Source organism: Alternaria rosae, assembly GCF_020736505.1.
Source record: "Alternaria rosae strain MPI-PUGE-AT-0040 chromosome Unknown BKA58scaffold_1, whole genome shotgun sequence".
In the NCBI taxonomy this organism is placed as follows: domain Eukaryota; kingdom Fungi; phylum Ascomycota; class Dothideomycetes; order Pleosporales; family Pleosporaceae; genus Alternaria; species Alternaria rosae.
In genome coordinates, this window is record NW_025763570.1 from 2502162 (window position 1) to 2529255 (window position 27094).

The window sequence follows — 27094 nt, forward strand, 5'->3', positions numbered from 1 at the left end:
ACAGTCAGGTTCGCCGTGAATTTGCAGGCAGGGTCAGGCAAAGAAGATGCTCGGTTATCTGGTGCGCCTTTAGCGTCGAGTCGAGGTGTTTGAGGCATCTGAACGCCCAAGATCGCCAAGTTTGTATATGATAACCCTCGAAACAGCCGTTTCTAGGCGCATTTCCTTTCGACGCCAGTTCGGCGGTATACGCTCCGCGCCTGAACTTCGGCTACACCACGGTGCACTTTCCTGCAGCTCTGCCAAAGAGCACACTTTCCAGGACAAATGTATTGTCGTCCGTCTCCGAATGATGCGTTCCAGCAGCCGAGAACGAGACTGGCGTTGGCTGAGATCAGCGCCACCTGCGTACTTTCACGAGGCCACGACATGCGCCTCAGGACCCAGCTGAATATAGCCATTATCGAGATGGGCAGGGTGATTGTGACCAAGAAAGTATCGTTGGTAAAAGTCTTCCTCAAGTCGTTTGCGCAACTTGACCCCACGCGCTCTTGTGATTGCTCATTGACAGAGTAGATCAAGAAACAAGTATTTACAAAATTGCATGGATACACCCAGTCGCGAAGAACCTCTCTAAGCACGTTATCTATTCTTCCTGACCGGAATCCCACAACTCACCTGCAGATCAAAATCGGTCATGGCTGATAACGTTAGCAGATACCTGCAGGTATCACAAACGTGCTTCCTTTGTAACAGAGCTTTCGGTCCAGACCACGCGCCGGCCGCATTACGAGCTTGTGGACATATATTTGGCTACCGTTGTCTCTCGATCATTCTTAATGGTGGCGACGTCGACTTGGAGAGCACTTGGCCTGACATACCCAGCATTGGAATCAAGGGTGCCGAATGCCCAGAATGTCAGGTTCCGATTACGAACCTCGATAGCGAGCAGAGAGCGCTGTCAATCCTCGGCGACATTAGCTCTGCTATACCGGACCACCGGGACAAACTCAACGCCTTCGTCGAACAGCTACGCGATAGCGTCGCAGACACCGATCCTGATGTCGAACGTCAGGACATTCTACACTTCTTCAAGAAATGCTACACGAGCGACGGAGATGACATCCTGCAAAAAACTTTGCAAGATGCAGCAAGCGCCGGAGATTATTTCTCGCCGTTTCATGACGCGATTACCGCTTCTCGCGGTGCCAGTCCTCAACCCATGGCTTTTCCGCTCATTCGACTCTGTTTCCTACTCTGGGACGCCCACAACGCGATCGAGAGGAAGACAAGCCTGGCGATCAACATACTACTGTGGGAAGCCAACCGCTGCTTGGGTGTCAACAACCCATTGGTTCAGTGGGAAGATGTCGAACAAGCTGCCGATTTGGAAAATGCTCGACTCTTCCCATTGCTACATGGACTGACGATGCTGGTGTCCCAGGGCCTTGCACGCAATGGCTTGGCGGACCCCTGGCCTGAAGAAAAGAAGCTCGATCTTGCGCAACAGTTGGCGTATGAATGTATTGGTCCGCATTTCGAGGGTAAGCCTTCAGATGTGTGGCTGGGAAAGCTGGCGCTTGTTGTGAACGAACTAAAACGTCATCAATTCGAGATGGGTAGGAAGCCATTGACGGGCATCGCAGCCGAGAAGAGCATCGTTCGAGGCTGGTGGGCGATTGCGCATGCGGAAGTCGATGAGTCTGATTGAGGTGGTGTATGTGCTGCCTCATGCATGTAAGCTACGATTGGGATAGCCCTAGGGATGGCTAACATTCGTGTCGCATTCTTCAAGAATATTAGCTGAATGAATAGAGTGCGACTTTGACTCAGACTGCGGTCTAGTCCTAGTCGGGCTAGGTTATTGAAATTGTACTTCGTTATACGGTATGATTGCGATAGCTTTGATGTTGTTCGCTAGAGTGTCTGGTGTGTCACCGCAGTACCGTGGTCGTCGGCGGGGCTGATGATTCGGAGAGACGCTGTTGTCAAGAATATTAGCAGAAGTACACATCATCTTATGTACTACTTATTTGCTAAGATGTAACATGGTGTATGCTGCAATCGCATCTTGCGAAACAAATTCTAGCCACCCTCAGTAAAAGGATCTCTTTGCTGCGCACATAATAGAGATAGTTTCTTGAGTTCTCTGTTTTCCTGTTCACGCCCGATTCCGGGCTCAGCCCGGCGTGACGCGTCTTGGAGCGCTAGAATTGTAGAACAAGCTAGACTCGCGGGAAGATCCGTAGTTCCATACTAGCCGTAGACGGACATGTCGTATATCGTATTTGCGTAATCTGCGTATTCCGTAGTGAAACGATGATGATAAAAGTCGCCGGCTGCCAGAATTGACTTGCCAGAAGCAACATTTTTCTCTTCACCACATTGCCCTTCATCATGGGAGTAAGACCAGACAGCACCCAAGCGCCGATACCAGTAGAGTCTGAACGCGACGATGACGCATATCACTTCGGTGCACCACCACCGTATACTGCGGAAGAGCTGACGGGCTCAATACCACAGCCAGGAAATACTGGGGTGACGAGCAAGAGCACCCCGTCTCACCATTCATGACTATGCTAATTGGAGCAGGTGACGGTCGCATCGACATTGACCTGAACTCACGACTGACCAAAACACTTGTCAAGCTCGTACCGAAGCATGAAAAGGATGAGCCAGAACTAAGTCGAAGGTTTACCGTTAGCCGACTATGGAGTATCCGCATGAACATCGTCATCCAAGTCGTAGGTAGTCGAGGCGATGTACAACCGTTCATTGCTCTCGGACAAGAGTTACAAAAGTACGGCCACCGTGTACGCATAGCGACACACAACACATTCGAAGGTTTCGTACAGGAGTCAAACCTGGAGTTTTATCCTATTGGCGGGGATCCTAAAGAGCTCAGTATGTTTATGCAGTGAAGGTCCGTTGGTACCTCGTTAACATGCAGCAGTGGCCTACATGGTCAAGAACCCAGGGTTGATACCGTCCATGAAGAGCCTTCGCGAAGGCGATATCCAAAAGAAAAGGGAAATGATCGCCGAGATGCTCTATGGCTGCTGGCAGTCATGTATTGAACCGGACATCAAAACTCAACAGCCCTTTGTGGCAGACGCAATCATCGCCAATCCGCCTAGTTTCGCGCATGTACACTGTGCCCAAGCTCTGGGTATCCCACTCCATCTCATGTTTACCATGCCTTGGAGCAGCACCCGAGCCTTTCCGCATCCGCTGGCGAACTTCAAGAGCGACGAAATCTCGACCGCCCTAATCAACTATGCATCGTATGGCGTCGTCGAATTTCTAACGTGGCAGGGTCTGGGTGATGTCATCAATGGATTCAGACATTCCTTGGACCTCGAAGAGGTGCCACTATCAGTTGGACCTGTACTTGCTTCTGCACTCAAAGTGCCCTTTACGTACTGCTGGTCTCCGGCATTGGTTCCGAAGCCACCTGATTGGGCAGCGCATATCGATGTTTGTGGTTTCTTCTTCCGAGAACCAACGCCGTACACACCGCCTCCGGAAATTGATCAGTTCCTGAGAGACGGACTTCCACCGGTATACGTCGGCTTCGGGAGTATCGTCCTTGACGACCCTGCAAAGGTGACATCAAGCATCCTGGAAACCGTACGCGCCCTGGGTATCAGGGCGATTATCTCAAGAGGATGGAGTAACCTTGGGGGCGACTTACCAAACGACAACAACAACAACGTTCTGTTCATCGGCGACTGTCCCCACGAGTGGTTGTTCCAGCATGTTGCAGCGGTCGTACATCATGGCGGAGCAGGTACCGCTGCATGCGGCCTACGTAATGCGTGTCCTACTGTTGTCGTACCATTCTTTGGAGATCAGCCGTTCTGGGGAGAGATGATAGCAGCAGCGGGAGCAGGTCCACAGCCTATTCCCCATAAGCTTCTGACGACCGAGAACCTTACAACGGCTATCCACTTCTGTCTCACGCGCGAGGCAAAGCAGGCTGCACGGGTCCTATCTTCGCAGATGGCGAATGAGCGAGGCGTCGAGGCAGCAGTACAATCTTTCCACACTAATTTGCCCCTCGAAACTATGCGATGCGCACTGCTACCTACACAGGTGGCATCATGGAAGGTCAGGAAAGAATCCATCCTTCTTTCCAAATTAGCGGCACAGATACTCATCGAGAATGGTTCCATTGTTCCCTCGGATCTCGAAAACCACGAAACAGCTCCTTTCGTCATTACCAACCAACGCTGGGATCCCATAACAAGTACAACTTCGGCGTGTGTTGGCATTGTCGGAGACATGAGTATGGCAATGAAGGGCATGGTTGTAGATCCATTCATTGAGCCCAAGCACCCTGCTACGTCCTCGAGCGCTTCAGTATCTTCGGAAAAGCCGGGTTCAAATGGCGTGGCCGCCGCAGGTCGCTTTGCAAAAGGCTTTGGTAGATTTGTGGGTGCATTCTACAAAGGTGTCGTCGTCGACCTCCCCCTCGCTACCACAGAAGGGTTTCGTAACGTACCAAGGTTGTATGGTGAAGAGGTCAAAGACCATGGGGAGGTCACTGGCGCTCTTTCTGGCTTCCAAGTCGGTGGCAAGACCTTCATCCATGGCTTCGCCGACGGTCTCTCGGACCCCTTCCGTCAGACGTATGAGGGCGGTAAGAAAGAGGGCGCGATCGGGTACGCGAAGGGCTTCGGCAAGGGAATGTCCGGACTGGTTACGAAAACTGGCGCAGCAACCCTTGGAATCATAGCATACCCTGGAGATGGCATTGTGAAGAGTATGAAGTACCTGGCGAAAAGCGGCACCAGAAAGCGTATCAAAGCGGCAAAAAGGGTAGAGACTGAGTGGATGGGCCGGAAATCTGAGGCTGACCAGAGAGCTGTGGAACTCGTTCAGGAGTTCGAGAGACTAAGGAAGGGCAAGACGAAGGTGAAGACGTAAGGGACGAGATGATCTGCGGCGTTACGAACTTTGGAGTCTGGACACATACCCTATTCAAATGGTTATTTCTTTGCTTCCGTGACCAGCGCGAGACCAGACCAGTTCTCATTCCGAGTCAAAGGCTCATACCCACCTGTGTTCCGGCGTGTGGTAACGGCGGACGGCCACGCCCTTGCACCCTATTTAAGGGAAAATCTAGACAGGTGCTCTGAAGTCTACATACACCTAACATTTCAAGTTTGTATGTTGTTAAGGTATTGTAGCCTCCTTAGCTGTTTTTTCTAATAGTTGTACTTCGCGCAGATAGGTATCTTGTTTTTGCCTTAGATAGGGCGAAACGAGGAGGTGGGTCCACTGGGCTGCCTAATTTCCGTGACTCCGAATCCCGCCGTCTGTACCAATTACCAAGCGCGTGCACAGCCAACCCCATCATGCTAGTCTTCTTCGCAACCAGACTGAGTACCTAGACACAGTTGAGCTCCGATCATGGAAGCGGATGCAGTAGCCAAGACCCCGGCGCCGTACGGCCAGGCATGTAGCAACTGCGTGAAAGCCAAATGCCGGTGTATGATACGCGACGGCGGAGGTATCTGCGACAGGTGCGTCACTACTTTCTTGACCAATGCGCTCTCGTTGGAGCAATCTTACCAGGCACCTCATACAAGGAGAAAGCTGAACACCCTGGAGCCTACATTGGCGTTAGATCGCCTCATCTGCATCTTTTTATGTTGATGTAGGCTGCAGGCCTGTTCAGGTTTTTCCTTGAATAACATCGCTACCTTCTGCGCATACAACTTATCTTGGAATTGGGACTAACTTGAGATCGAAGATGTCACCGCCTAAGTAAAGAGTGCACAGCTTCGTCAGCAGTGCGCAGGAGGGCACCCAGATCAAATCAGCCGACCAAGCGATCAAAACTGGAGGACAAGCTCGATGAAGTTGTCTCGTTGCTTCGAACACAGCGCGCAGCGCCCCCCACGGCATCGCCCAACGATCAGCTCGTGCTAACACCTGACTCCTCTATACTTCCCCACAGTTTGACAAGGAGTCCTGACAGCGATACATACTTGTCTAATCATCAGTTGCATGACTTCCGGACGAGTTATTTGTATTATTTCCCCTTCATGCACATATCTGAGAATGCTACCAAGGACGATCTCCATCTCAGATATCCGCTGCTCTGCCATGCTATCCGTACGACACTCACCAAGGCAATAACTCAGCAAAGTCAGATGAGCAAACATCTACGGGAACAATTGGCTTCCAAGATCATTGTGCAAGGAGAACGGAGTATTGACTTGCTGTTGAGTGTGATCATGTGTATAGCTTGGTAAGGATGCAGATCATGTACAATTTTTTCCAACTTTAACGCTGTCAGGTCACCGTACTTCACCCATGGAAAACAGTTCCTTGGCTCCATGTGCGGTCTTGCAAAAACGATTGTAAGCGACCTTCGACTCGACAAACCCACGCAACCGACAGGATGTCCAAGTTTGGGTCCTCGTGTAGATAACAAGGAGGTCCGGAAGTGCGAGGGTAGTAGAGCATTGCTATCTGTTTTCATACTGTGCGCTAAGTAAGTTATGAATAAACTCCAGCTTGGCTCAATTAATCGTAGCAGTGTTGCCATCATCTTCGAGTATGACCTAATGCATTGGTCGTCGCAGATGGAAGAAGCATGCGATAGCCTCAGTGCGGACGCAGAATGTGAAGGAGACGTCATACTGGTCGCCGCTGCGCATCTTACAAAGATTGCCGTTAGTGCAGCCGAAGTGTCACGAAGAGCTTCGGATGATCACAACACAGCAAAGCATGCTATGATGGCTATTGAACCTCTGATCTTGTCGCTCAACAACTTCAAGAAATCACTTCCCGTTGAGCAACTACAGCACTGTAAGATCATCATTCTGTCACCTCATTTCGCGCTGAAAGTTATCTAGGGGCTATCATCGGTCTCATTCAAACCGCTCAGGTTGTCATCTACGATCTCGCGCTCTTGAAAACTCCCACGGATGAGCTTTCAGTGTCGCACGTCGCGTTCGAGCCTAGACGTATCGAATACTTTATGGAGCTCCTAGAGACAAGCAAAGCCTGCCGAGAGCATGCTTTGACAGGTGGGATCATAGGCCTGACGGCTCCGTCGATGCTCGTATTTTCCTACTGTATCAAGATCTTGTACAGATTCTCCAGCCTCAAAGGTATTCCAGACTGGATTCCACCCATCGTTCAATCAAGCTTCGATATTGTGCAATGTCTGGAGAGATTTGCCGAGATCGCTGAGCAGGCTAACACTGAATTCAAGGCCCAGACCGGCGAGGATTCCCTATTTGCTGCGGCTGCAGAGACACTAAGGGCTATGGCACCAAATTGGAAACTTCCTACAAGCGGGCATGATGATGCCATGGGTAGCACAGCGGACGGATGGAATGGCGGGTTCGGCGATGTGGGGGTAATGGACTTTTCGAGCGACTTCTGGATGCCTAGTGTTTTCAATCTTTGAGCTATGCGAGCGGGCTTGGCTACATCTCGAGGTCTGGATGGATCAGCTTACAGGCTTTTGCACAGATGGCGAAGGGCACAAAGCTGCACTTCAAATAGGCTCGATATGGTCAACAGGTCATTGCGAGAAGCCTGGGACGGATTTCATGGAGCGGATTTGGCGTCCTGTGGCGCTGTGCTATGCGGTTGCCTAAAGCGCAGCAACTCAAACCCAAAACCCGTTCGCTATGTATTCTATTTTATCTTGCTCTTTCCTGATCATTGCAGATCTGTATCGCTCATTGTCCTTCCGCATACAAATTTTTGACTGCCTTAGCAACACCATTTCGCTTCAAATCTACCACACCCCGAACTGATACTGCTTGAAACGGAATACAAATACCAGCCAGCCAACATGGAAAGCTATGGCAACATGACGCCGTCAGATCAATACCTCAGTGGTCTAAAACTCTTCACCCTTCTCGGCAGCTTGACGCTTGTCACTTTTCTAGTCTGCCTCGACACCTCCATCATGGGTACTGTATGTACCATCTACATCGCTAGTATGGTATTGCAATCCTAACAATCATAGGCTATACCACGCATTACATCCGAATTCCACTCGCTTCCAGATGTAGGCTGTAAGTGTCACTGTGTAACTATAATGTGAGACGTATACTGACTTTGTATACCTGAGCTTAGGGTACATTGGTGCTTTTACACTTGCTTCGTACGTACATCTCTTCCAAAACACTTTTTGATGTGACCTATCCGAAAGAAGTCCAAATTCGTACTGATTTCGCTACCAGAGCGACATTGCAACCGCTTTCTGGCAAGCTCTACACACATTTCAATACTAAGATTGTGTTCCTCACGTTCGTGTCTTTGTTCGAACTCGGTTCCCTACTTTGCGGTGTCGCCAGCTCTTCGGCCGTCCTTATCGCAGGACGAGTGGTTGCCGGCTTAGGAGCGTCTGGCATCGTGAACGGCGCCATGACGATTTTAGCAGGGGCTGTGCCTGTGGAGAAGAGTCCAGGTATGTTCTTAGCTGCATAGATGTCAGAAAGTTCACGCTAATGGTATGTGACAGTGTACACCGGTATAGTACTTGGAAGTAAGCATGCTATACGATGGGAGTGGGCACATCTGGATGCTGACGAAACTATAGCTGCGCAAATGGGCATCGTCGCAGGACCGCTCATCGGAGGTGCTCTTACTGAGCATGCAATCTGGCGCTGGTGTACGTTATGTATCTTGTCGCGTGTTTTTTCTGTCTTCTGAAGCTGACGGCGACCCGAACGCAGGCTTTTACATGAACCTACCCATCGGCGGAGTGGCAGCCGCCCTCATCGCTTTCGTACCCATACCCGAACGCACGAAGAAGCCACGCATCACCCTGTCCCTCGTTCGCAAGATCATCCCCGATCTCGATCTGCTTGGATTTGCGCTCTTCGTCCCCCCCTCTGTCATGCTGCTCCTCGCTCTCCAGCTAGGCAGTGGTGGCAAGTACGCCTGGAACTCCTCTATCATTATTGGACTATTCTGTGGTGCAGGGGTGTGCGCCATTCTCTTTATACTTTGGGAGAGGAGAATGGGCGATCAGGCTATGCTTCCAGGTAAGCTGCTTGCACAGCGAGTAGTCTGGACGAGTTGCGTATACGCCAGCTGCATTATCACTTGTATGATGACAGCGAGTGTGTGGATGCCGACGTACTTTCAGGCCGTGAAGGGCAATGGACCGACTGACAGTGGTGTACACATCTTGCCAAGCATCTTGAGCCAGCTTCTCGTCGTTATTGCTTCAGGTGCTGCAGGTATGTCTATGCATTAACCAAATGATGGACTCAGCAGCTTATTATCCCTAGTAACGCGCACGGGCTACTATCTCCCCTGGGCGCTCGTCGGCGGTATCATCACCGCCATCGGCAACGGTCTCGTGTCAACGTTCACGGCATCTACGAGTACCTCGATTTGGATCGGCTATCAGATTCTGTTGGGCGCTGGACGAGGATGCGGCATGCAGATGGTAGGAACAAGTCCTGCTCTGGTTATTGTTGCATCATTGACGCTTTCAGGCCATCATCGCAGTGCAAAACGCCGTACTACCCGTCCAATACCCGGTCGCCTTGGCCAGTGTTGTCTTTTTCCAGAACCTCAGTACATCTATCGCTGTCGTCATCGCGAACACGATCTTCGCGCAGACACTCCGCTCCGCTGTCACACGCTACGCGCCTACAATATCGCCCCAGGCGGCGCTTGATGCTGGATCTAGTGCCGGTGCTGTGCGAGCCCTCGTTCCGCCTGAACAACTAGATGGCGTGCTGAGAGCGTACTCGGAGAGTCTGCGCGATGTCTTTTACTTCTTAGTGGGCATAGCATGCCTTGCTTCCCTTGCCAGCTTGGGTATGGGTTGGAAGGATATCCGGAACAAGCGCAGCAAAGCGGACACAGATGTGGAGATGGATGAGAAACGTGAGGCCGCGAACAAGTAGGAGGGTCATGGATTTAGCTATCTGAAAGATTGGCTTGGTGACTGTGATTTTCAACTCAAGACGTTGGCAACAAGGGTTTTGTATATTCATGGGGTTTTACTTAGCAGCCCCCATCCAACCATGTATACGTTCCCATATCTCATCACTGTTCTTCTCCATAAACATCATATGCCCATTACCATGAATACCGACTTTGCCAAGCTCAAGATGTTCAGCCTTGGAACAGCCAGCTTGCTTAAGAAAGTTGACCGTACAGTAGTCGTACGGCGCGTGGTAGCTAGCTTCTGACGTAACGGTGAGAATGGGCAGCGGCGCAAGATGAGGAAGTCGTCTCGGAGCTGGCTCGGTTGCTTGCAACACACAAGGAACAGTCGCATTATTGGATGTCAGGTTTGCAGGCTTGTACACCTGCTGTACTAGGTCGACCGCGGGGTCAATCACTGGAGGCGAATAATTCATCGGTATGTCTGTCAAGCCCTATAGGTTTTGAAGTCAGCAACCATCTCAGATGAGCCTGAAAGATTGGTGAACCTACCCACTTCCTCGCTGCTGCAGATCCAAAGACTGCTTCCTGGAAGGGCGGGCCCGTCGGCTCCAGCAAGAGAAGGCCTTTCGTGAGATGGGGCCGTGCATCAGCGATGAGCAACGGCAGAAGACCTCCCTGGCTGTGGCCAAGCAACCAAACTGGAGTACCGATCGAATCCAAAAGCTTTGCTCCAGCCGATTGCATAGTGCTCTGTTGATAGGTAGCATTGGAGATAAACTGGACGTTGGAGGAATAGAAAGCGTCGAATGTAGGATCGCCCATGATGCCCGCTCCTGGCCATTGGGTGTGGAGAGTGGATTGTGGCCAGAGACGATATTGGTGTGGAGCGGTGAAGCGTTGTTGGATGAGCTCAGCAGAATAGGTCGACGGCGCATCAGCACCAGCCCTCGGTGCCCAAGCGGAGCGTCCGCGGAAGGTCTGATCCACGATGTAGACAGTGTGGCCAGCCTCAAGGAATCGTGAGCTCCATGATATTCCTCCGTCTGGCTTCACAAGAAAGTTTGTGCCCGTCTGCCCTTGGCCGTGGATCAAAACGATAGGGTCCGTATCATGTTGTTTGGTGGGCACTGGCGATAATTTTTCGACATACATTTGGTCCTTGAATATATGGCCACCCTTGCCGTCTTCACTATAGCCACCCCCAACGTAGAAATATGTCCGGACTGCAGGTATCTCCGTTTCCGCATGGTGATGGTTGTGCGCCGTCACAAAAGAGATGAGCAGCGCAAGGTGATGTAGCAGCATCCTGGCCTGCTAATTTGAGAATTTCGTACTGGAGGGATGGATATAAGATGTCGATGAAGAATGCGGCGAGCTATTGCAACCGAGGCCAACTGCCGCGTGGAGTGGGCTTGGCTTGCAGCTTGTCGAGCTGTGCCTCGATGATCTTTCTTGCAGGGGCCCATGCAGCTACGAGCCACACCCGGCATCCTCAATGCCAGAGAAGTCGAGCATGTCGGACAGAGGTAGTACCGAATTGCCACCACACGTATGGACACAAAGGTCAAAGTCAAGGCCATGAGCTGTATTTCTTGGAAACATGCTGTTCATAGTCTCCGCGTCCTCTGTGCCTGCGGTTGTACCTCTACCCGCATAGCAGCAAATCTGCCATCCTTGCCCGTCTCTGGATCGAATCCGCTATACACCGCGTCCTGTTCTTCGCTCGTAACCCTTGCCAATTCCTCCGCACTTCCCGTACTCTTCAACGATGTATTTCTGACCAATTCGAAGTTATCGCGGCTATCGTCGAGACGTTCGTGGTGCGTGACGCGGACCTCGTTCGTGACGAAGATTTGGGTCCAGGAAGCCATGACGGTGGGCCAGAATATGGGCATGGACGCACACATGATGGCGAAGTCGATTTCGAGGCAGGAGATGATGAGGACTTCGGGGTACCACCATGTAAAATCGAAACTTTGCGTCATGCTCTGGCTGTTTTTAAAGGTGCTCCAAAGGCGGAGGATAGCCATGAGTACGACACTGCATCCGTCAGTGATGATACTGGGGTAGTCAGAGTCTGGACTCACATCGAACCGAGAGCGAACAATCCAGTCATGGCAAGCACCTGCTTCCGTCTAAGATCTTTCCTAAAGTATTCCGTGATCGGGACGAGGAATATTGCAATGTCGAACGCCATGTTCGTCGCAGCAAACGCGAGTATCGTGAATTTCGCCTCATTGATAGAGCGATACCCGAAGCCGTAACATTTAGAGCCAGGTTGTCGATCCCAAAAGTTCCTTACTGGAAAGCAAGGTATCCAAGCCATGAATGAGAAAGTCAGGCCCCATATTATCACCAACGTGAGAAGCACGATACAAATGATGCGGCGGACGCCCTGTTGGAAAAGTCGCAGGTACTGTAAGAGCAGGGATATCTTGATGAAGGCAGTGGTCGTGTGATATGCAGCATTAGTGATGTAAAGCCAGATCATGGTGGGTTGCAACACTTGTAAACTGTAGATGAGATGGTGACCCATGCCATATTTGGTGCCTGCGCGAGAAGTCAGTATGACGTCCACGGGTTCGGGATCGCACAAGCCTACCGTGGAGGAAGGCTATGATGGATATCAAGTTGAACACAGCCGCTAGGACTACAAAGAGGTCATCGAGACCGGGTTCACGAACGACTCGCAGACGAGTATGAAGACGGAAGCCTACGACAATCCAGCATAAAATCTATACCAGTAAGCTTGTAGGACGTTGTACTGTCGAGACAGACCTACGTGGAACGGTATTGAGACGCCAAACATCGTGCCTTTCTTGTTTGCCAGCGGTAAGGGCGCATTCGGGTTCGGGGGAGTTAGCATCATCTCCCCGATGATGCGAGTAAACTCGTCGGCCATGGTGGGCAAATATCTCAGTTGAGCTTGGTTAAGATGACTAGGTGACAGGTGTCGTAGTCTGCCTGCGTGCGGAAGGCATCGATTCTTCAACCTGCGGGTTGAGGAATTGCGACTTGCGCATCAGGTCATGTCCCTAAGAGAGGCTCTACCCCATGTTCACAAGTGCCAGAAACGCCCTTGCGCATGCTGGTCTTTCAGCCGGCTTTGCTAGCGATGCCGGCTGAGTCGCGTGCGGCTATGGATGAAGGCGGCCCTTTCTCCGCCAAAACTTAAACTTCTGGAAACTTCAAATTTAACCCTATACGACTCAGTGGAGCGAAGCCCGCAACCTCGTTCGAGCGCGATGAGAAGCCGTTCGGACGGGAGCGAGTCTTGTTTCCTGAACTACCTAGGATTGTGTGTCGCCAGGATAAGCTGGCGGCGATGGTGCGACACGCGAGGCACCGGTAACCATAGGAGCCGAAAAGTCTAGTCGCAGATTGCGCAAGGAATTGTGAATTAAAAAGATAGAGAACACTCGTGGAAAACTGTTCAGGCATTGAACTCTCGATCTCACAGAGAATCTCGATACCGCCGCTCAAGTGCCCAGGTAGTTAGCTGTTGAGTTGGCCACGCCAACTCTTTCGCTGTCCTTAGTAGCGCATGACACATGGCGCAACCTTCAAATGCAGATCTGGATCGCCCAGAGCGTCAGCCGTAGGCAACACACATCCGTTGATGTGACCAAGGATATCCCCGCGGAGAGTCCTGGGCGTGGGCAGGGGAAACCATCAAGCTCTGATCAAAGTTCAGAAACGGGCCTATCCGTGCCGATCTTGTGTAAACTGTTGAGCTGTGTGAGGCCTGGAAATGAACCTTTAAGAGAAGCTCAAAGCAAACTGGTGAAACCGTCGCCATCACTACCAGCCGCACTTAGCTCGCGACACGGCACCTTCGTCGTCGCCGTGAGGCCACGAGAACGATGATAGCGGATCGTCACAACTATTGCTCTCATCGGCAGCAGTGGAGTTGTCACGACTTTTACGGCCACAGTGAAGAGCGAAATAGCGAGGTGAATGCAAACATTTTGAGATTGAAGGACAAGATGCCCGGTCGACATTGGATGGAATCGACGATTCTATAAACCTGGTACTTCCCGTCCCTTTTACCCGCCCAACGCCCATAGATGCAGCAAGCCACAACGCCATAACCCATGCGACATTGATCTCGTCATTCTTAACTTCAGTCGTGCATCTTCATTTCCTCGAAATCATCCAGCAGTTGATCCATGGGAATCTGCAGGCCTTCATCCTCATCGTCACCAAGACTGCTCTCGGTCTCCATGGCATCTGCATCGCGCTGCTTCTGTTCCTGCTGCGCCTTGTACAGTGCCATGGTAGCGCGCAGGTCTTGGTCCTCCTCGACGTCCTGCAAGAACATCTCGAAGTCGCGCTCCATCTTCTCTTGATCTTGCTTACGGGGCAGCATCTCGCCTTCATCCTTGTTGATGCGCTTGACGCGCCAGTTGCGCTTGTTCTTGTTCTTCTTGGATCGCTGGTAATACTTCTTGACAAGCATGACATCTGGAATAGCGGCCGCGTACTTGTTGTTGTTTTCGAGAACGTCGAAGAGATCATTGTTGAAGTTGGTGTTGCTGAGTAGGTAGCCCATGACCGAGTCACCGACGTGCAAGATACCCCCAAGATGCGTGCGGCAGTAGTATGTGGTGTCGTTGACGCCCATGTCAGAAGCGCGGGCTACAGTGGCTTCAGCGAGGAAGTGGCGGCCTACTGACTTGCCTAGAGGCTCGATGTCCAGGACAATGAACTCGGTCAGTTCCTGTACGTCTGCGAGGGGTCGGAAAGGTGTCCGCCAGTAGATGTCGGTGGCGACATCGGCTGTCTGGAGGGTGGAAGGGTCGAGTAGTTGTATGGAAGTACCGATGCGGGTACAGAGTGTGAGAGGTGAGATGTTGCCGATCTTCTTTGCGAGGGGGATAGGGAGGACTACAAGATCGTCTTTGCAGATGGGTACGATTTCGCACGAGAAGGAGAACTTGTAGTTCTTGGTCGAGGTGTGGATATCGTGTGAGATGAGTTCCTCGGAGCGCTTGATGTTGACTGGAATGACGGCCTTGAGGAAGTCGCAGAAGGCTACGGCGTGATTCCTCTGGGAAAAGAAGAAGTCGATACCGTCGTGTACTTCCTTGATGTTGATGGTGTCCTTGTGGGCTCCATGCTTGAGAATCAACTGCTCCAAGTACAGGAAGGTCCTCTTGTGTGGCACCTTCTGTCGGATCTGCACACAGGCTCTCCATGTGTTGTGGGTGTAGCTCTTTGCGCAGTCTGGGCACTGGTTGTAGTTTTGTGTGTATTCCACCTCGAAGCTCTGCTGCATGATGGCGCCCTCGTTGATTTCCGACTGCACGGTAATCTTGACCTTGATCCTCCTGCTGTGCGGCTCGGTCCAGATGAAGCCCGCATCGATGATTCGCAGTTTGTTCAGTCCGCGCAGTTTCTTCAGGCAGAGAGCAAGCAGTTCGCGCGATTCGGGGGCAGCGACGACCCAGGTAGTGGGAGGGGAGAGCCATCGGTCGCAGTCGCGGCACATGAGCAGGATTGCCTCGCGCTGGATGCCGCCCGTCACGTCCGTCTTGAGTTTGATGCAGTCGTAGCAAAAGGCGCCCGAGAGTGTGCCATCGACAGGCGCACCGCAGTCTGCGCAGAGAATGGTGGCCGAGTTCTTGGGCTCAGGCGCGAAAGAGCGCTGAGCATCCATCATGACGCCCTCCATGTGTGCCGTGTCGTTTCGATGTGAGTGGTTTCGGTAATGCGAGTTCCTTCCGCTATCACAGGACCAGAGGAAGGATATATAAGGGAGAGAAGCAGCGGCCGGGTGTGAGTCGGACAGTCAGTGACTGCTTTGAAATTGGTGCCCCGCGTGCCCGGTGATTTTCAAAAGTTCGCCGCAAGCCCTCTTTGCCCCCACTAGCTCTCTTGGCAGATGCATCACTCCAGCCAGCGACCGCTGAAGACCATGCATGGATATTATGTTATCGACGCACAATGAGCACACTTTCACTCATTGGTATTGCTACTTGTGGCTCATGCCAGGAAGACTTGAGACTCCATGATGTACTGCCATGACAAGGCTGGCGTACCACAAAGGCGAGACATGTGACGGGGAAATCCATACGACGCTAGCAGGGGCCCACAGTCGGTGCTGCGAAACACCGATGTCATCGAGAAAGTTGAACTGCGCAGCGCCATGCCACCATCTGTGCCTGCTATACCCCTCGCCATGTCTTTCTCTAGGGCTACCTCTTCTAGGTTCATCTGCAATGCCTGTCGGAGGACCCAGGTTCGCCAATCCACCTCAGTGCCCCGACCCAATGGCGCATCTTTGCGCACCGCGCCTTCGACAGTCTCACGATGCGACTTCAGCACGAGTGCACTTCGCCGGGTAGACAAGAACGATCCTTCAACGGACGATCCCGGGTTCGCCTTTCTCAATGATAATTCCAAGCCTGTTGCAGAGGATACTGTATCACAGGAAACCACCGCAGACCCCACTGAGGGCTCCAGAGAAGCTGCGCCAGAAGTCGCGACCGAAGCCTCGCCATCTACAACACCACCTTCTCAACAAGACAATGCGATCCCATGGTATCTCAGACAACAGTCATCGGTCCCGTCGCCCGCATTGAACCCCGCCCAGATCCCAGACCTCCCACCAAACCCGCCACCGCTCCTAGCGACCCTTCTCGAATATGTCTCCATCACGGCTGGTCTTGACGACTTGCAATTGCTCGACCTACGAAACCTCGATCCTCCGCCTGCGCTCGGCCCTAAGCTGATCATGCTCATTGCGACAGCGCGTTCGGAAAAACATCTTCACGTAGCAGCCGACCGATTCTGCCGATACCTTCGACGCGAACACGGGCTGAAGGCGAATGCAGCCGGCCTGCTGGGTCGCAATGAGCTGAAGATCAAGCTGAGACGAAAGGCCAAGCGCATGAGAATGTTGGCAAACGTCGGTGGCTCCGCGCCTGAGGGCAACATCGACGACGGCATACGCACAGGCTGGATCTGTTGCACACTTGGGAAATTGGAAGCGCATCCCGATGACACACACATGCCAGGGGATGACGTGAAACAGTTCGTCGGTTTCAGGGATGTCAAGCCTGGCGTCAACGTAGTCGTACAGATGTTCACAGAGGAGAAGAGAGCCGAGACAGACCTCGAGACATTGTGGGGTGGAGTGTTAAGGACACATCAAAGGAAGGACAAGAGCGCCGATGAAGCGCTGAGGGAACTAGAGCAAGACATCGAGGATCTGGAAGAGGATACTGAAGATTTTGATTATCGAACACAAGAGTCGCCGCAGGCAGTCAACAAGTCGCCCACCGAGTCCAGCAAGACTGCCAGCCCACCAACACCTGCACAACAGTTACACCGGCCCCGTCCCACTCCTGGTGATTTCTTTCCACCCGCGTCGATTCCAGAAAAGAGGAAGCAGATACGCCGGTTACATACCGTTGGTCTCAGATAAGTGCACGAACACTACGATTGAACGACTTGTACAAGATGTAAAAAATACATGTAGAACTGTACCGCTTCTATGCAAACTTAGATGGTGTAGAACATTGTACTAAGAGATACTCAAATGACACGCCATAGTAGTGTTATCGCATACAATTGGTCTCCATAATGTACTGACAGCGTAGCAATGCGCGCACATAACGTTGAGTATGATACATATATAAACTAACAAAAGTACAAACTGCATACTACAAAGACGACATCATCAAGCCCCTCACATCATCACAGCCATACCTTGAGCGTTCTTTCCTGCCATCCCGCCCAAGTCGAAATGCTGCACCTGCTTCATCGACCCTTGGCCTCCCGAAACGTCGAGCACTGTAATCGCCGCATTGGTGGTTCCGTTACCAGGACTCAAGGCATAGACAAAGTCTCCAGCAGCACGGAGATCAATGAGGCCAGGGTCGCCGTTGGCAGATAGATCGAGCTGCATGATAATGCTCGCGTCGTCCAAACTCATCTCCACCACGCGGTTGACACCGACGTCTGTAACGAATGCGCTGTTTGTTGCGTCGGAAACTGTAGCCCAGCAGGTTGCTGCCTGACCGTCGATTTTCTGGGAGCCTTTAACTGTTGCTTGGCCTTTGGAGTCAACCGATAGGACGGCAGCGCCAAAGGAAGCGTCGGTGACGAAGAGGGAGGATGGATCGTTGGGCATGATAGCTGAGCCGAACAGCACGGCGGTTCCTTCGGGTGAGCTGCGAACGTCTTTCTTCGAGAGAGCTGCGGCGCCGTTGGAAGCTTGAACTGCGTAGGTGGAGAGGAACCCTGTGTTGTTTACGGCTGGATCGCCCTTGACGGTAGTGAAGAGAGCAGACTCATCGGATGAGAAGAACGCCTGGGACACTGTGTTTAGGGGTCCAACAGGGGGAGTGGTCTGTCCGAGGTCGAAGGGTCGGAGGTCGTCCATCTGCCCAAGCCCTTGCGAGGAGAAAGACGCGCATGAAATTCCGGCAACAGCACCCGTTGTTCCCACGCATGCGAGCTTGTTCTTTGCAGATGCCGCGACGGTATTGGGGAATTCTCCGGGTATGGTCGCGGGCTTGCCGGCGCAGGCGAGTGATGTGGGATCCTTGGATGATATAGTCATCATGGTTAGAGTATTGGAGCCAGCGTTCACAGCAAACAGGTTCTGAAACTTGTCAGTCCGACATTCTTGTCCATAATTTGCGGACATGTATATAAACTTACGTTTCCAACGACAGTCAATGCCGACTGGCCAACCAATGCATCAGGCGTCGCGGGCTTGCCATCTGCGTCAATTGCAACAGAACCCGCACCACCCGTCTTCATAACTCGGCCTTGCGAAAGCATACCATCGGCTCCAATTGGCAGCGCAACGACAGCGTTTTCGGCATCGTTAGTCAACATGTAAATGGCTTTGCCAACGGCAGGTTTTCCAGCACTCTGCTGCTGCATGCAACTCATGCCACCTTGTTGCTGTCCCTGATTCGCGCCTGGGCGGGGTCGTTGATGTGGTGCTGCTACTGCCATCGAAGGAAGGAGAGCGAAGAGGAATGATTTTGTGAACATGTTGGCGGTGCGGAATGTGGCGTGAAAACAGAGTAGATATTAAACGGCGAAGAGTAAGTGGGTGGCTTTGGAGCGAATGTAGGAGAAAGTAAGATAGAGAGTCCAGCTGATCTGTTGATTGCAGTATTATCAAAGACACACCCTTCTCTTATAGAAACTGCCCCAGCCTCAATGTCTTCTACTGTCGCATACCAAGAAACCGTGATTATTGGATCAAGATTTCCTAATTCGGGATAGCGTGGAATTCTGGAGAACAGCCGGGGTGTCAAACCTCTCCCGCAGACTCTGGCTTTCCCAAGCTGAGGATCACAAGGATTCTCCAGACGAACCGCCGGCTTGGTTTCATGGTTACTGCAGCGCGAAGAGAGGGCATACGTCGGGTATGCGGTAAATGCGAAACGGTACCTGTGTCAAGCGAGCGCTTCGTCGATCTATTGCCTGAACAAGTAATCTTGATCTTGAAGCAATTACTGGAGAGAGTTAGCCTGGGATTTCCAGCTGAGCACAGAGCCAGGTAGCGCAATCTGACACCGTGTCTCAACTGCGCCCGTCAGACATGTCAACCGGGCCGTTGTCATTGGCGCGACAATATGTATGGATACGGGATAATGGGAACACTAGACTTGTCATTTGCGCCGCACGCACAGCTTTGTCGCCTTGGTCGCTCCTTCTATTCGCGAGGTTTCAATTATTGGGCTTTTCGCGTTCGGGAAGCACAAGCGCAGCGATCCATCTCCGGTCTTCCTATCGGGTGACTGACTGACAGAACACCGCACCTGAGCACCATACAGGCTGTGCACGTGATGAAGTTCACCTTTAAGCCTTTCAAAGGCGACAAGAGTTCTCCCGACGGTATGTCCAATCAGGACCTATGAGCCTCTAAAAACGGGTCGCTAAGCATGCATTTCGCTCTATCCAGACGACGGCGACACGCGTAATCCAGGGCAAAGGCGCAGAGAGCAGGTTCGAAGAGCGCAGAAGTACGTTTCGCTTCTATGTCTACACACCAAGTGATCTCCTGAGTTGACAAATCAGAACACATCGCGAGCGCAAGGAAGCGTACACGGCATCTCTTGAAAGCGAAGTAGTCCAGCTCCGCGCAAATGAAGCTCGGTTGTCGCAAGAGACGAAGACGCTGTATTCTGAAGTCGCTTTTTTGAAAAGTCTGCTGACGCAGAACGGGATTGCGATACCTGAACGGACAAGAATAGGATTTGGTCAACAGGAAGAGGGAGCGAGCGAAGGGAGTGAGAAGAGGGTGGCTCTGACCGTTGGGCAAGAAGAGAATAAGAAAAAGAACCGACGGAAACAGATATACGTACAGCAAGTGCCTCAGGAATCGTTACGTAAGTACGCTACGGCTGGACTACGACAACTGTTCCCAATCCATGGTTACTGACACTTGTCATGCAGCCGGCTCGGCACAGCTCATAAGTCCGCCGTTGTCTGGTTCCGCATTATCAGGGTACATATCCACCGCGGGTTCGCCTGGTGGCTCTGCCATATGCATGGGTAACATGGACCCAGAGATCGTTGGGATGGACTTCGTCTTGACGTATGAGCATCCTGTTCTCTTTCCTCATTGCGTCGTCACTAAACTCCTACGCATAGTCTCGAGTCTCCTTGTTTACCACATATCGATGTGGCTTCGCCCAATACTGGCAGCTCCGACACAGATACTTCTGCTTCGACCGGCCACGCCTTGACTGTCTCAGCATGCCTCTTCCATCATCACCCTTCACCACCCGGACAACGCCAATTCTCTCCTTCGACATGGGAGGTTCCACAGGCCAGTATCGACCAGCTCCTAGCACTGTCTAGTTCTGTTCCGCTTCAAGACGGCGAAGTTACGCCAGTGCAGGCATGGGATTACATCCGGCGACAAGAGGGATTTGCGGGACTGGAGGCATACAGGTGGAACAGTCTGAAAGAGAAGTTGGTGGCATTGGTGCGGTGTTATGGCTTTGGCGGTGTTGTTGAGAGAGAAGCTTTTGAGAACGCGGTCTTTGAGGCTTTTGTGGTTGGGAGGGTGTTCTAAGGAAACGGGGGCATCTGAACAGATTTTTTTTTCTTGGTGGAACACGGATCAAGGACCGCAGGTAGATTGCGTACACCATTGCGTCGGCTCTTTTTGCGCATGGAAATGGTAGTGCGATAGCTCCGAGGTGAGGGCATTATTCCCGAGAGCCCCCAGTCATCACCGCTGGCAGATGGCACGGAGATCGTGGTATACAATACCTATTTCTTTTCACTCAGTTGGCATTTGATTCAACTTTTTACAAGTTGCCGATAGTAACAGCACTCTCAAAAGAGCCTGATCCTTCTCTTTGCTGTTTGACGGACCTCGGCATCGACTCAAGGAGCAATCCCTGCATCATTCATCAGAACAAGCGAGATACGGGGTATGCGCGGCTAAGTGGTTCGGTTGGTGGCGGATTTCTGGACCTGCGTCGCGTGTCGCTTCCCCAACTCACCCAGCACGCATCAATGGACAAGTCAAATTTCTGCCCTATTTTGAGCATTTGAAGAAGTACAGAGTGACGCCAACCAAGATTGAAGAAAACTGGGGGCGGCAAACCCACTAAACGCTCCCGAAAAGCTTAGCTTTCGACTAATCGATAGATCGCCCAATCGACAGCCCCACACCAAACAACGACAGCAGCGTCATCAGCGCCTACGTCGCCACCTCGGGCCGGACGACTTGTCAGCATAGCCACCCTGTTCGCCCAAGTGATTGAAATAGTATAGTACCTGCAGCCAGCCCGTAAACCCGTAAGACACGCGTCCCGGGTTCCCTAAAACCAAGGAAAACAATAACTCCCCGGCTGCCCCGGAAACACTGCGGTTCTTTGTTCATTATCCACTCACTCCGCAACCAAGCTTTTGCGCACTGCCTACCAAGCACTGCGCTGAGAAAGCTTCGACTACCCGTTCACTCATTACCTACATTCGTTATCGGCAGTCAGTATGGTGATGTGGAAGCCCGTTGTCTCTGCTGCTGTGGCGGCGCTAGCCACCAGCGGGGCGAAGGCAGCCAGCTACGACGACATACCAGACATTGAGGTCTATGGCCAACATTTCTTCTACACAAATAACGGTTCGCAGTTGTGAGTACATACGCATTCTGCCGGTCTAGAGTACGATACTGACAGCATCGAAGCTATCTGAAGGGTGTCGCATACCAGCAGAACTACTCTCCCAATGGCTCGACAAGCGCCGATACGAAATATACAGATCCATTAGCCGACGGCGACGCCTGCCGACGAGACATTCCCTACCTCAAGCAGATCTATACAAACGTCATTCGCGTATACGCTATCGATCCGACCCAAAACCACGATGACTGCATGGAGCAGCTGGCTAGCGCAGACATCTATGTCATCTCCGACTTGGGCGAGCCTGGCACATCGATCGAGTCGAACAACCCAGAGTGGGACGTTACGCTGTACCAGCGATACACAGGCGTTATTGACGCGCTGAGCAAATACAGAAATGTCATCGGTTTCTTTGCTGGCAACGAGAACGTTAGCAGTGATAACCAAACCGCTGCTGCCGGATTTGTCAAGGCTGCTGTCCGCGACACCAAGACGTATATCCAAAACCAAAACTACCGCAACACGTTAGGTGTGGGTTACGCGACTGCCGATGTGCCGTCGCGCAATGAGCTTGCGCACTACTTCGCATGCCAGCCCGGCGACTCGGGAAACAAGACGTCCATCGATTTCTGGGGCTACAACGTCTACTCGTGGTGTGGCGACAGCAACTACGCTTCTTCTTCCTATGGCGAGCGCGTCGATTTCTTCTCCGACTACCCCGTCCCTGTCTTCTTCGCTGAATACGGATGCATTGAAGGTTTGGATGATGGTCCCACCAGCCGTCCATTTACAGAAGTCGAGGTTCTTTACGGCAACATGACTGACGTCTTTTCTGGTGGTATCGTCTACGAGTGGTTCATGGGTGAAAACGACTATGGACTCGTTTCGCTCGTTGATAACGGCGCCAGTGTATCACCATACCCCGACTTCACATCTCTACAAAGTCAGCTTGCGTCCGCCACTCCAACTATTACTCAGCGCTCTGAATATACCCCCACCAACTCAGCGCCTGCCTGCCCCTCAGTCGGTGGATCATGGCTCGCGCAAGCCTCGCCACTGCCTCCGAACGTCAACCCCCAGCTATGCGCTTGTATGGTAGACAGCCTACAGTGCGTCTACAAATCTGACGATGACGACAAGTATGCCGACGACTTCAACTTTATCTGCGGCGAGAACGAAGATTACTGCAACGGCATTGCACGCAACTCCACGACCGGTGACTTTGGTGCCTACTCTGGCTGCGACCCCAAGGACCAACTTGCTTTTGTCGCAAACCAATACTACATTGGCCAGAAGAAGCGCGCAGATGCTTGCAGCTTCTCCGGAAGAGCTAGCATCCAGAGCGCAACCACTGCTGGAAACTGTGCCTCGCTACTGAGTGCGGCGGGCAACAAGGGTGATGGCAGTGTACCTGAGGCTACGGGCAAGGGCACTGCGGCTGTAAGTGGTGGCAGCGGAAGTGGTGGTGCAGCAAGCTCCAGTTCTGAGGGTGCTGCTCCCAGCGTCAATGCGCCTGGTTTCTTCGCCCATGGCGATCTCGTCATGGGCATGTATGCTGTTCTGGCAGCGGGTAGCTTACTCGGTATGCTTGTACTATAAGTCAGCTGAGGAGTGACATGGTAATATAGTATTCTTGGATGATGTCAACGAACATATGTGGTCAAAGTGGGGAGAGATATCTTTTGGCGTTAAGTATCTATTGATACACATGAGCAATGTATTTCAGCTGTTTTCTATACTTGAACAACTGCACATGCTCCGTATGTCAAATCGAAGTTCAATCGATCTATGAAGATGAGCGCGTGCAGCCCTTTCAGAATCGCTTTGCTTGATTTATCGCTTTGTCAGACCAAGCCTTCAGACACAGACGTGTCACAGTCATTGGGGATATCAAGTTGCACCAACTCCCAATACATTATATGATCTATGAGCTGGCCTTTTCTTCTTGTTTCTTTCTTTCTTCGTGTAACTACGCTGCAGTAGCGCAGTACATCTTTGTTGTTGCTGCGCTGGCATCGTCTCGTGCCCCGTAGCCCCTCTATACATTAGAGTGCCCAAGTGACCGTACGTACATAAAACCCTCAGAGATCAGACACATTATATCTGAAATCTGACGACATGCCAATCCTGTCCTTTCCAGGGGGGATATCGCTGTAGAAAGGGGAAGGCCCAAACCCAAGTATACAGCATCCCCGACGCCGACGCTACGCTTGAAGCCAAGAACTGACATTATAACATTCTGCTGAAATCAATGTAAAGTTGATGGTTTGTGAACCCCGAATACATTCAAGCTCGAAGATGAGCCCTTCAGTCGAGACTGTATGAGAAGCTAGTACATGTTGGGTGGTCCGGGACGACCTGGCTGCTGGCGTGGAGGTCCACCGAATTGGCCATCGAACATCATGCGTGGATCTTCACCACCTCGCATACCGGGCATTGGGGGGCCGCCATAGCCAGGAGGTGGGAAGTAGCCAGGTGGGCCCTGCATGCCATTGCCACCAGGTCCTCCTGGTCCGCCTGGAAAGCCCAATCCGCGGATACTGCCACCAGGCGGGAAGCCAGGAGGATGACCAAGCGGTGTGTTACCAGCTGAGAAACTCGGTCCTCCAGGTCCCATCTGCTGAGGGTTGGGACCATTGAGGCCAGGTGGCTGGCGCATTGGACCACCGAATCCTGGTGGCGGAGCGATGTTCGGCCGCTCTTGCGGTGTTGGCGGCATTCCGGGTTGACCGCGTCCGCCCATATATGGCATGTCCGGTACGGGCTGCGAAGGTATGCCCATATTAGTCGGCATGCGTGGGTCACCTCCAGTGTTGCGGCGCTGGAGGCCCATGAGTGGATCTTCCGGGGTGGGATATCCCATTGGCATGCGCTGGTTCTTTGCTCGCATGGACTCCTGTTGTTGCTGCTGCTGCTGTTGTTGTAATCTTTGCATATGCTGAAGCTCCAATTGGCGGTCGGCAGCCTCACGACGTAGCATCTCATTCTCTGTGAACATGCGAGGGTCTTCCATGAAGCCTGGGGGCAGACCGCCACGACCCTTGGCTTGGTGTTGAGCTGGATGTTGGGGCTGCTGTCTTGGCTGCTCGAAGAAAGCCATGTTGTGACCTTCCTGAGCTGGGCGAGGCAAGTTGTGACCCTGTACTTGCGGTGGTGTAGCGCGAGAAGGTTGCTGCATCAGATTTAATAGGAAGTCACGCTCACGCTGCTTCGTGGCTTGGTCGCGTTGCGTATCCTCGCGTGCACGACTATTCAACAAAGCTGCGAGGTTTGCATCTTGTGGTGCATTACGCTGCGGCGGGGGCTGGTGAGCATAGTGATCTTCTGGATGACCAGAGTCAGGGCGTGGGGGTCTGAATTGTTCAGAAAGCGCATTCTCTGGCGACATGCTATTAAATCGTGATTGCTGTGAAGGTCGCGAATCGGGTGGACCGGCACGTGGAGCCAGAATGTGCTCCAATATGCTCTGTTGTTCGAGTGTCCTTGGAGGTGGTCTACCGTGCTGCGGATCTTGCGGTGGCGATTGCTGGTGGAAGTCTAATGAGATGCCTCCACCCTGCCTCATTCCGTTCGTCGGCGTTGGCATACTCGTAGGAGGTTGAGGTCCCGGGGAAGGCCCAGTGCTTACTTGACCAAGCATCTGGAGGATACGCTGGAAGCCTTCTTTGTCGGCGTTGGCTTCCATGGCAGGTGCTGGCGATGCAGGTGCCGGGGCTGGCATTTGGCTGGGCGCTTGCGACTCTTCTGGTTTCGCAAACATTGTCATGAATCTCGACTTCTTGTCTGGCTTGGGTTTCGCTGAGATGGTCTCTGCTGGTGGGATCTCTGCCGACTTATCTCTACCCCAGTTTCCAAAGAGGATTCCCTGTGTAGGTTCGGCCGCAGAAGGCGTGTGCAGGGGTGCAGTCAACATAGGCGGAGCGGTGATGGAGACAGCCGTAGATATCTCTGCGGGAACCTCTCTCGATTCCTCCTTTTCGCCAGCCGGGGTATCTTTAGCCCTCATTTGCTCCTTCCAGCGCTGGAAGTCCTCTTGTGTGCGAGGCTTGAACTCCTTCTTCTCCACTTTGGTGTCCATCCATTCTGGGTCTTCTTCGCCACGGTTGCCGCCCCTGTTCCATTCGCGGCCGTTGTCACGTTCACGATCTCGGTCTCGTTCGCGCCAGCCACCCTGCACGCCGGTCTTTGTACCCTCATCTTTATCATCGCGACGACCCCAGCGTGGCTCGTTGCGCTCGCGATTGCCACGGCGTGGGGCTACGTCCATCTCAGGGTCACCCTCATGCTTGTCGCGGTTGCGATCGCCATTACGATGAAAGCGCTCAAAGTCTTCCTGGCCCAGACTCTTGCGTCCTTTGACATTTGTCCAGCCCTCACCGTCCTCTCGTGGAACACGACGGCCATTGGTGTAGCCCTTGTCCCGGTTCCGGTCGTTTTCGCGATCCCGTGTCCACCGGTCGTTCTTTGGAAAGCGGTCGCCAACGTTGTCTCCGTCTGTAGAGGTAAAGCCCGTGCGTTCTTTTGCATCGCCTGTGCCCTTTGCTGGAGTGCGCGCCGAGAGAAAGGCTAGCTTTGGCGGACCGAGCACTGTCTCTTCGCCAGGTTCTACAAAAAGCGCGTCAATAGCGGCCTTGATACCCTGAACATCAGAAGACTTACGCATGCTCTGGCGCCGACCGAATTGGCCCATGGGATTGATCAGCGGTCGCTGCTCATTTGGCATAGCCCCTTCTCCGTCTCGAGCGGCTCGAGTACGACGCATAGTTCCATTGTTGTTGGCGTGGCCATTGTTGGCGTTTTGATCGGCAGGCACGTCCATCCATTGCTGGATTGAAGGTAGCCCGTCCGGCTTCTTGACGAGGGGAGACTCTTTCAAAGCCAACAGGTCAGCCTCCGAATAGGTAGGCCCCCGCATTCTCGCGAGCTCAATGCAGCGAGAATGAGCAGGTGGGTATGGGCTAGGCGAGGCTAGCTTTACTCAGGGACGAGAGGCAGACCGAGAAGCAGGTGGTGTAGTGTTTGGTTATTGGTGATGGGTGAGGAGGCTGTCCTGAGGCGGGCGGGTGGTGAACCGCTTGACTCGCTTGCAATTGAACAGTGCCCGCTCTGCAGCCCTTACGAGGACTAGATATGCGGCCCCGGTGACGGTTGCGCTTTAGAGA

The 27094-nt window shown here is 52.6% G+C and overlaps 12 protein-coding genes across 12 annotated transcripts; 7 read left to right on the forward strand and 5 right to left on the reverse strand.

The window, feature by feature from the left end:
- Positions 1-637: 637 nt before the first annotated feature.
- On the forward strand, positions 638-1651 carry BKA58DRAFT_305078 (uncharacterized protein; the record flags this gene model as incomplete). The annotated part of the gene is made up of 1 exon (XM_046167044.1): positions 638-1651. One exon carries the CDS (start codon positions 638-640, stop codon positions 1649-1651), a length of 1014 nt encoding a protein of 337 aa, XP_046031118.1.
- Positions 1652-2292: 641 nt separating this feature from the next.
- On the forward strand, positions 2293-4869 carry BKA58DRAFT_416239 (sterol glucosyltransferase; the record flags this gene model as incomplete). The annotated part of the gene is made up of 3 exons (XM_046172584.1): positions 2293-2485; positions 2533-2844; positions 2894-4869. The coding sequence occupies exons 1-3, from the start codon at positions 2338-2340 to the stop codon at positions 4867-4869; spliced, it is 2436 nt and encodes an 811-aa protein (XP_046031119.1). The 5' UTR covers positions 2293-2337.
- Positions 4870-5355: 486 nt separating this feature from the next.
- BKA58DRAFT_303227 (uncharacterized protein) lies at positions 5356-7369 on the forward strand (the record flags this gene model as incomplete). The annotated part of the gene is made up of 4 exons (XM_046166961.1): positions 5356-5468; positions 6248-6445; positions 6491-6762; positions 6810-7369. 4 exons carry the CDS (start codon positions 5356-5358, stop codon positions 7367-7369), a joined length of 1143 nt encoding a protein of 380 aa, XP_046031120.1.
- A 292-nt stretch (positions 7370-7661) lies between these two features.
- On the forward strand, positions 7662-10119 carry BKA58DRAFT_446753 (efflux pump protein). The gene is made up of 9 exons (XM_046174201.1): positions 7662-7888; positions 7940-7988; positions 8050-8077; positions 8157-8383; positions 8438-8461; positions 8516-8587; positions 8652-9161; positions 9213-9373; positions 9423-10119. The coding sequence occupies exons 1-9, from the start codon at positions 7763-7765 to the stop codon at positions 9837-9839; spliced, it is 1614 nt and encodes a 537-aa protein (XP_046031121.1). The 5' UTR covers positions 7662-7762; the 3' UTR covers positions 9840-10119.
- Positions 9798-11300, reverse strand: BKA58DRAFT_16307 (Alpha/beta hydrolase family-domain-containing protein). The gene is made up of 2 exons (XM_046165010.1): positions 10375-11300; positions 9798-10316 (listed from the first exon to the last, which is right to left on the reverse strand). The coding sequence occupies exons 1-2, from the start codon at positions 11128-11130 to the stop codon at positions 9936-9938; spliced, it is 1137 nt and encodes a 378-aa protein (XP_046031122.1). The 5' UTR covers positions 11131-11300; the 3' UTR covers positions 9798-9935.
- On the reverse strand, positions 11282-13006 carry BKA58DRAFT_16297 (uncharacterized protein). The gene is made up of 4 exons (XM_046165006.1): positions 12608-13006; positions 12428-12560; positions 11913-12375; positions 11282-11865 (listed from the first exon to the last, which is right to left on the reverse strand). Exons 1-4 carry the CDS (start codon positions 12725-12727, stop codon positions 11433-11435), a joined length of 1149 nt encoding a protein of 382 aa, XP_046031123.1. The 5' UTR covers positions 12728-13006; the 3' UTR covers positions 11282-11432.
- A 773-nt stretch (positions 13007-13779) lies between these two features.
- BKA58DRAFT_373006 (NMD3 family-domain-containing protein) lies at positions 13780-15647 on the reverse strand. The gene has a single exon (XM_046169174.1). The coding sequence runs from the start codon at positions 15497-15499 to the stop codon at positions 13949-13951; it is 1551 nt and encodes a 516-aa protein (XP_046031124.1). The 5' UTR covers positions 15500-15647; the 3' UTR covers positions 13780-13948.
- A 359-nt stretch (positions 15648-16006) lies between these two features.
- On the forward strand, positions 16007-17254 carry BKA58DRAFT_350943 (uncharacterized protein; the record flags this gene model as incomplete). Its single annotated transcript, XM_046168537.1, has 1 exon — positions 16007-17254. One exon carries the CDS (start codon positions 16007-16009, stop codon positions 17252-17254), a length of 1248 nt encoding a protein of 415 aa, XP_046031125.1.
- A 264-nt stretch (positions 17255-17518) lies between these two features.
- On the reverse strand, positions 17519-18837 carry BKA58DRAFT_407502 (uncharacterized protein; the record flags this gene model as incomplete). The annotated part of the gene is made up of 2 exons (XM_046172032.1): positions 17519-18436; positions 18496-18837. The coding sequence occupies 2 exons, from the start codon at positions 18835-18837 to the stop codon at positions 17519-17521; spliced, it is 1260 nt and encodes a 419-aa protein (XP_046031126.1).
- Positions 18838-19498: 661 nt separating this feature from the next.
- On the forward strand, positions 19499-21340 carry BKA58DRAFT_16335 (uncharacterized protein). The gene is made up of 5 exons (XM_046165018.1): positions 19499-19689; positions 19757-19817; positions 19873-20183; positions 20251-20392; positions 20449-21340. Exons 1-5 carry the CDS (start codon positions 19641-19643, stop codon positions 20873-20875), a joined length of 990 nt encoding a protein of 329 aa, XP_046031127.1. The 5' UTR covers positions 19499-19640; the 3' UTR covers positions 20876-21340.
- On the forward strand, positions 21341-23677 carry BKA58DRAFT_16336 (beta-1-3-glucanosyltransferase-like protein). The gene is made up of 2 exons (XM_046165019.1): positions 21341-21944; positions 21998-23677. Exons 1-2 carry the CDS (start codon positions 21805-21807, stop codon positions 23529-23531), a joined length of 1674 nt encoding a protein of 557 aa, XP_046031128.1. The 5' UTR covers positions 21341-21804; the 3' UTR covers positions 23532-23677.
- Positions 23678-24120: 443 nt separating this feature from the next.
- BKA58DRAFT_16338 (uncharacterized protein) lies at positions 24121-27050 on the reverse strand. The gene has a single exon (XM_046165020.1). It carries the CDS (start codon positions 26845-26847, stop codon positions 24262-24264), a length of 2586 nt encoding a protein of 861 aa, XP_046031129.1. The 5' UTR covers positions 26848-27050; the 3' UTR covers positions 24121-24261.
- Positions 27051-27094: the final 44 nt, after the last annotated feature.

What these genes read in the sequence shown, in the direction of transcription:
- BKA58DRAFT_446753 (XM_046174201.1), top strand. Translation starts at nt 7,763, where the DNA reads ATGGAAAGCTATGGCAACATGACGCCGTCAGATCAATACCTCAGTGGT. An exon ending in CTCGCTTCCAGATGTAGGCT is followed by an intron (nt 7,989 to 8,049) that starts GTAAGTGTCACT and finishes ACCTGAGCTTAG; the next exon opens with GGTACATTGGTGCTTTTACA. An exon ending in TATTGCTTCAGGTGCTGCAG is followed by an intron (nt 9,162 to 9,212) that starts GTATGTCTATGC and finishes TATTATCCCTAG; the next exon opens with TAACGCGCACGGGCTACTAT.
- BKA58DRAFT_16307 (XM_046165010.1), bottom strand. Translation starts at nt 11,130, where the DNA reads ATGCTGCTACATCACCTTGCGCTGCTCATCTCTTTTGTGACGGCGCAC. An exon ending in CTGCAGCAGCGAGGAAGTGG is followed by an intron (nt 10,317 to 10,374) that starts GTAGGTTCACCA and finishes CAAAACCTATAG; the next exon opens with GGCTTGACAGACATACCGAT.
- BKA58DRAFT_16297 (XM_046165006.1), bottom strand. Translation starts at nt 12,727, where the DNA reads ATGGCCGACGAGTTTACTCGCATCATCGGGGAGATGATGCTAACTCCC. An exon ending in GCGTCTCAATACCGTTCCAC is followed by an intron (nt 12,561 to 12,607) that starts GTAGGTCTGTCT and finishes TTACTGGTATAG; the next exon opens with ATTTTATGCTGGATTGTCGT. An exon ending in CATCATAGCCTTCCTCCACG is followed by an intron (nt 12,376 to 12,427) that starts GTAGGCTTGTGC and finishes CTTCTCGCGCAG; the next exon opens with GCACCAAATATGGCATGGGT.
- BKA58DRAFT_373006 (XM_046169174.1), bottom strand. Translation starts at nt 15,499, where the DNA reads ATGGAGGGCGTCATGATGGATGCTCAGCGCTCTTTCGCGCCTGAGCCC.
- BKA58DRAFT_16335 (XM_046165018.1), top strand. Translation starts at nt 19,641, where the DNA reads ATGAAGTTCACCTTTAAGCCTTTCAAAGGCGACAAGAGTTCTCCCGAC. An exon ending in CAGGTTCGAAGAGCGCAGAA is followed by an intron (nt 19,818 to 19,872) that starts GTACGTTTCGCT and finishes TTGACAAATCAG; the next exon opens with AACACATCGCGAGCGCAAGG. An exon ending in GGGATGGACTTCGTCTTGAC is followed by an intron (nt 20,393 to 20,448) that starts GTATGAGCATCC and finishes TCCTACGCATAG; the next exon opens with TCTCGAGTCTCCTTGTTTAC.
- BKA58DRAFT_16336 (XM_046165019.1), top strand. Translation starts at nt 21,805, where the DNA reads ATGGTGATGTGGAAGCCCGTTGTCTCTGCTGCTGTGGCGGCGCTAGCC. An exon ending in ACAAATAACGGTTCGCAGTT is followed by an intron (nt 21,945 to 21,997) that starts GTGAGTACATAC and finishes ACAGCATCGAAG; the next exon opens with CTATCTGAAGGGTGTCGCAT.
- BKA58DRAFT_16338 (XM_046165020.1), bottom strand. Translation starts at nt 26,847, where the DNA reads ATGCGGGGGCCTACCTATTCGGAGGCTGACCTGTTGGCTTTGAAAGAG.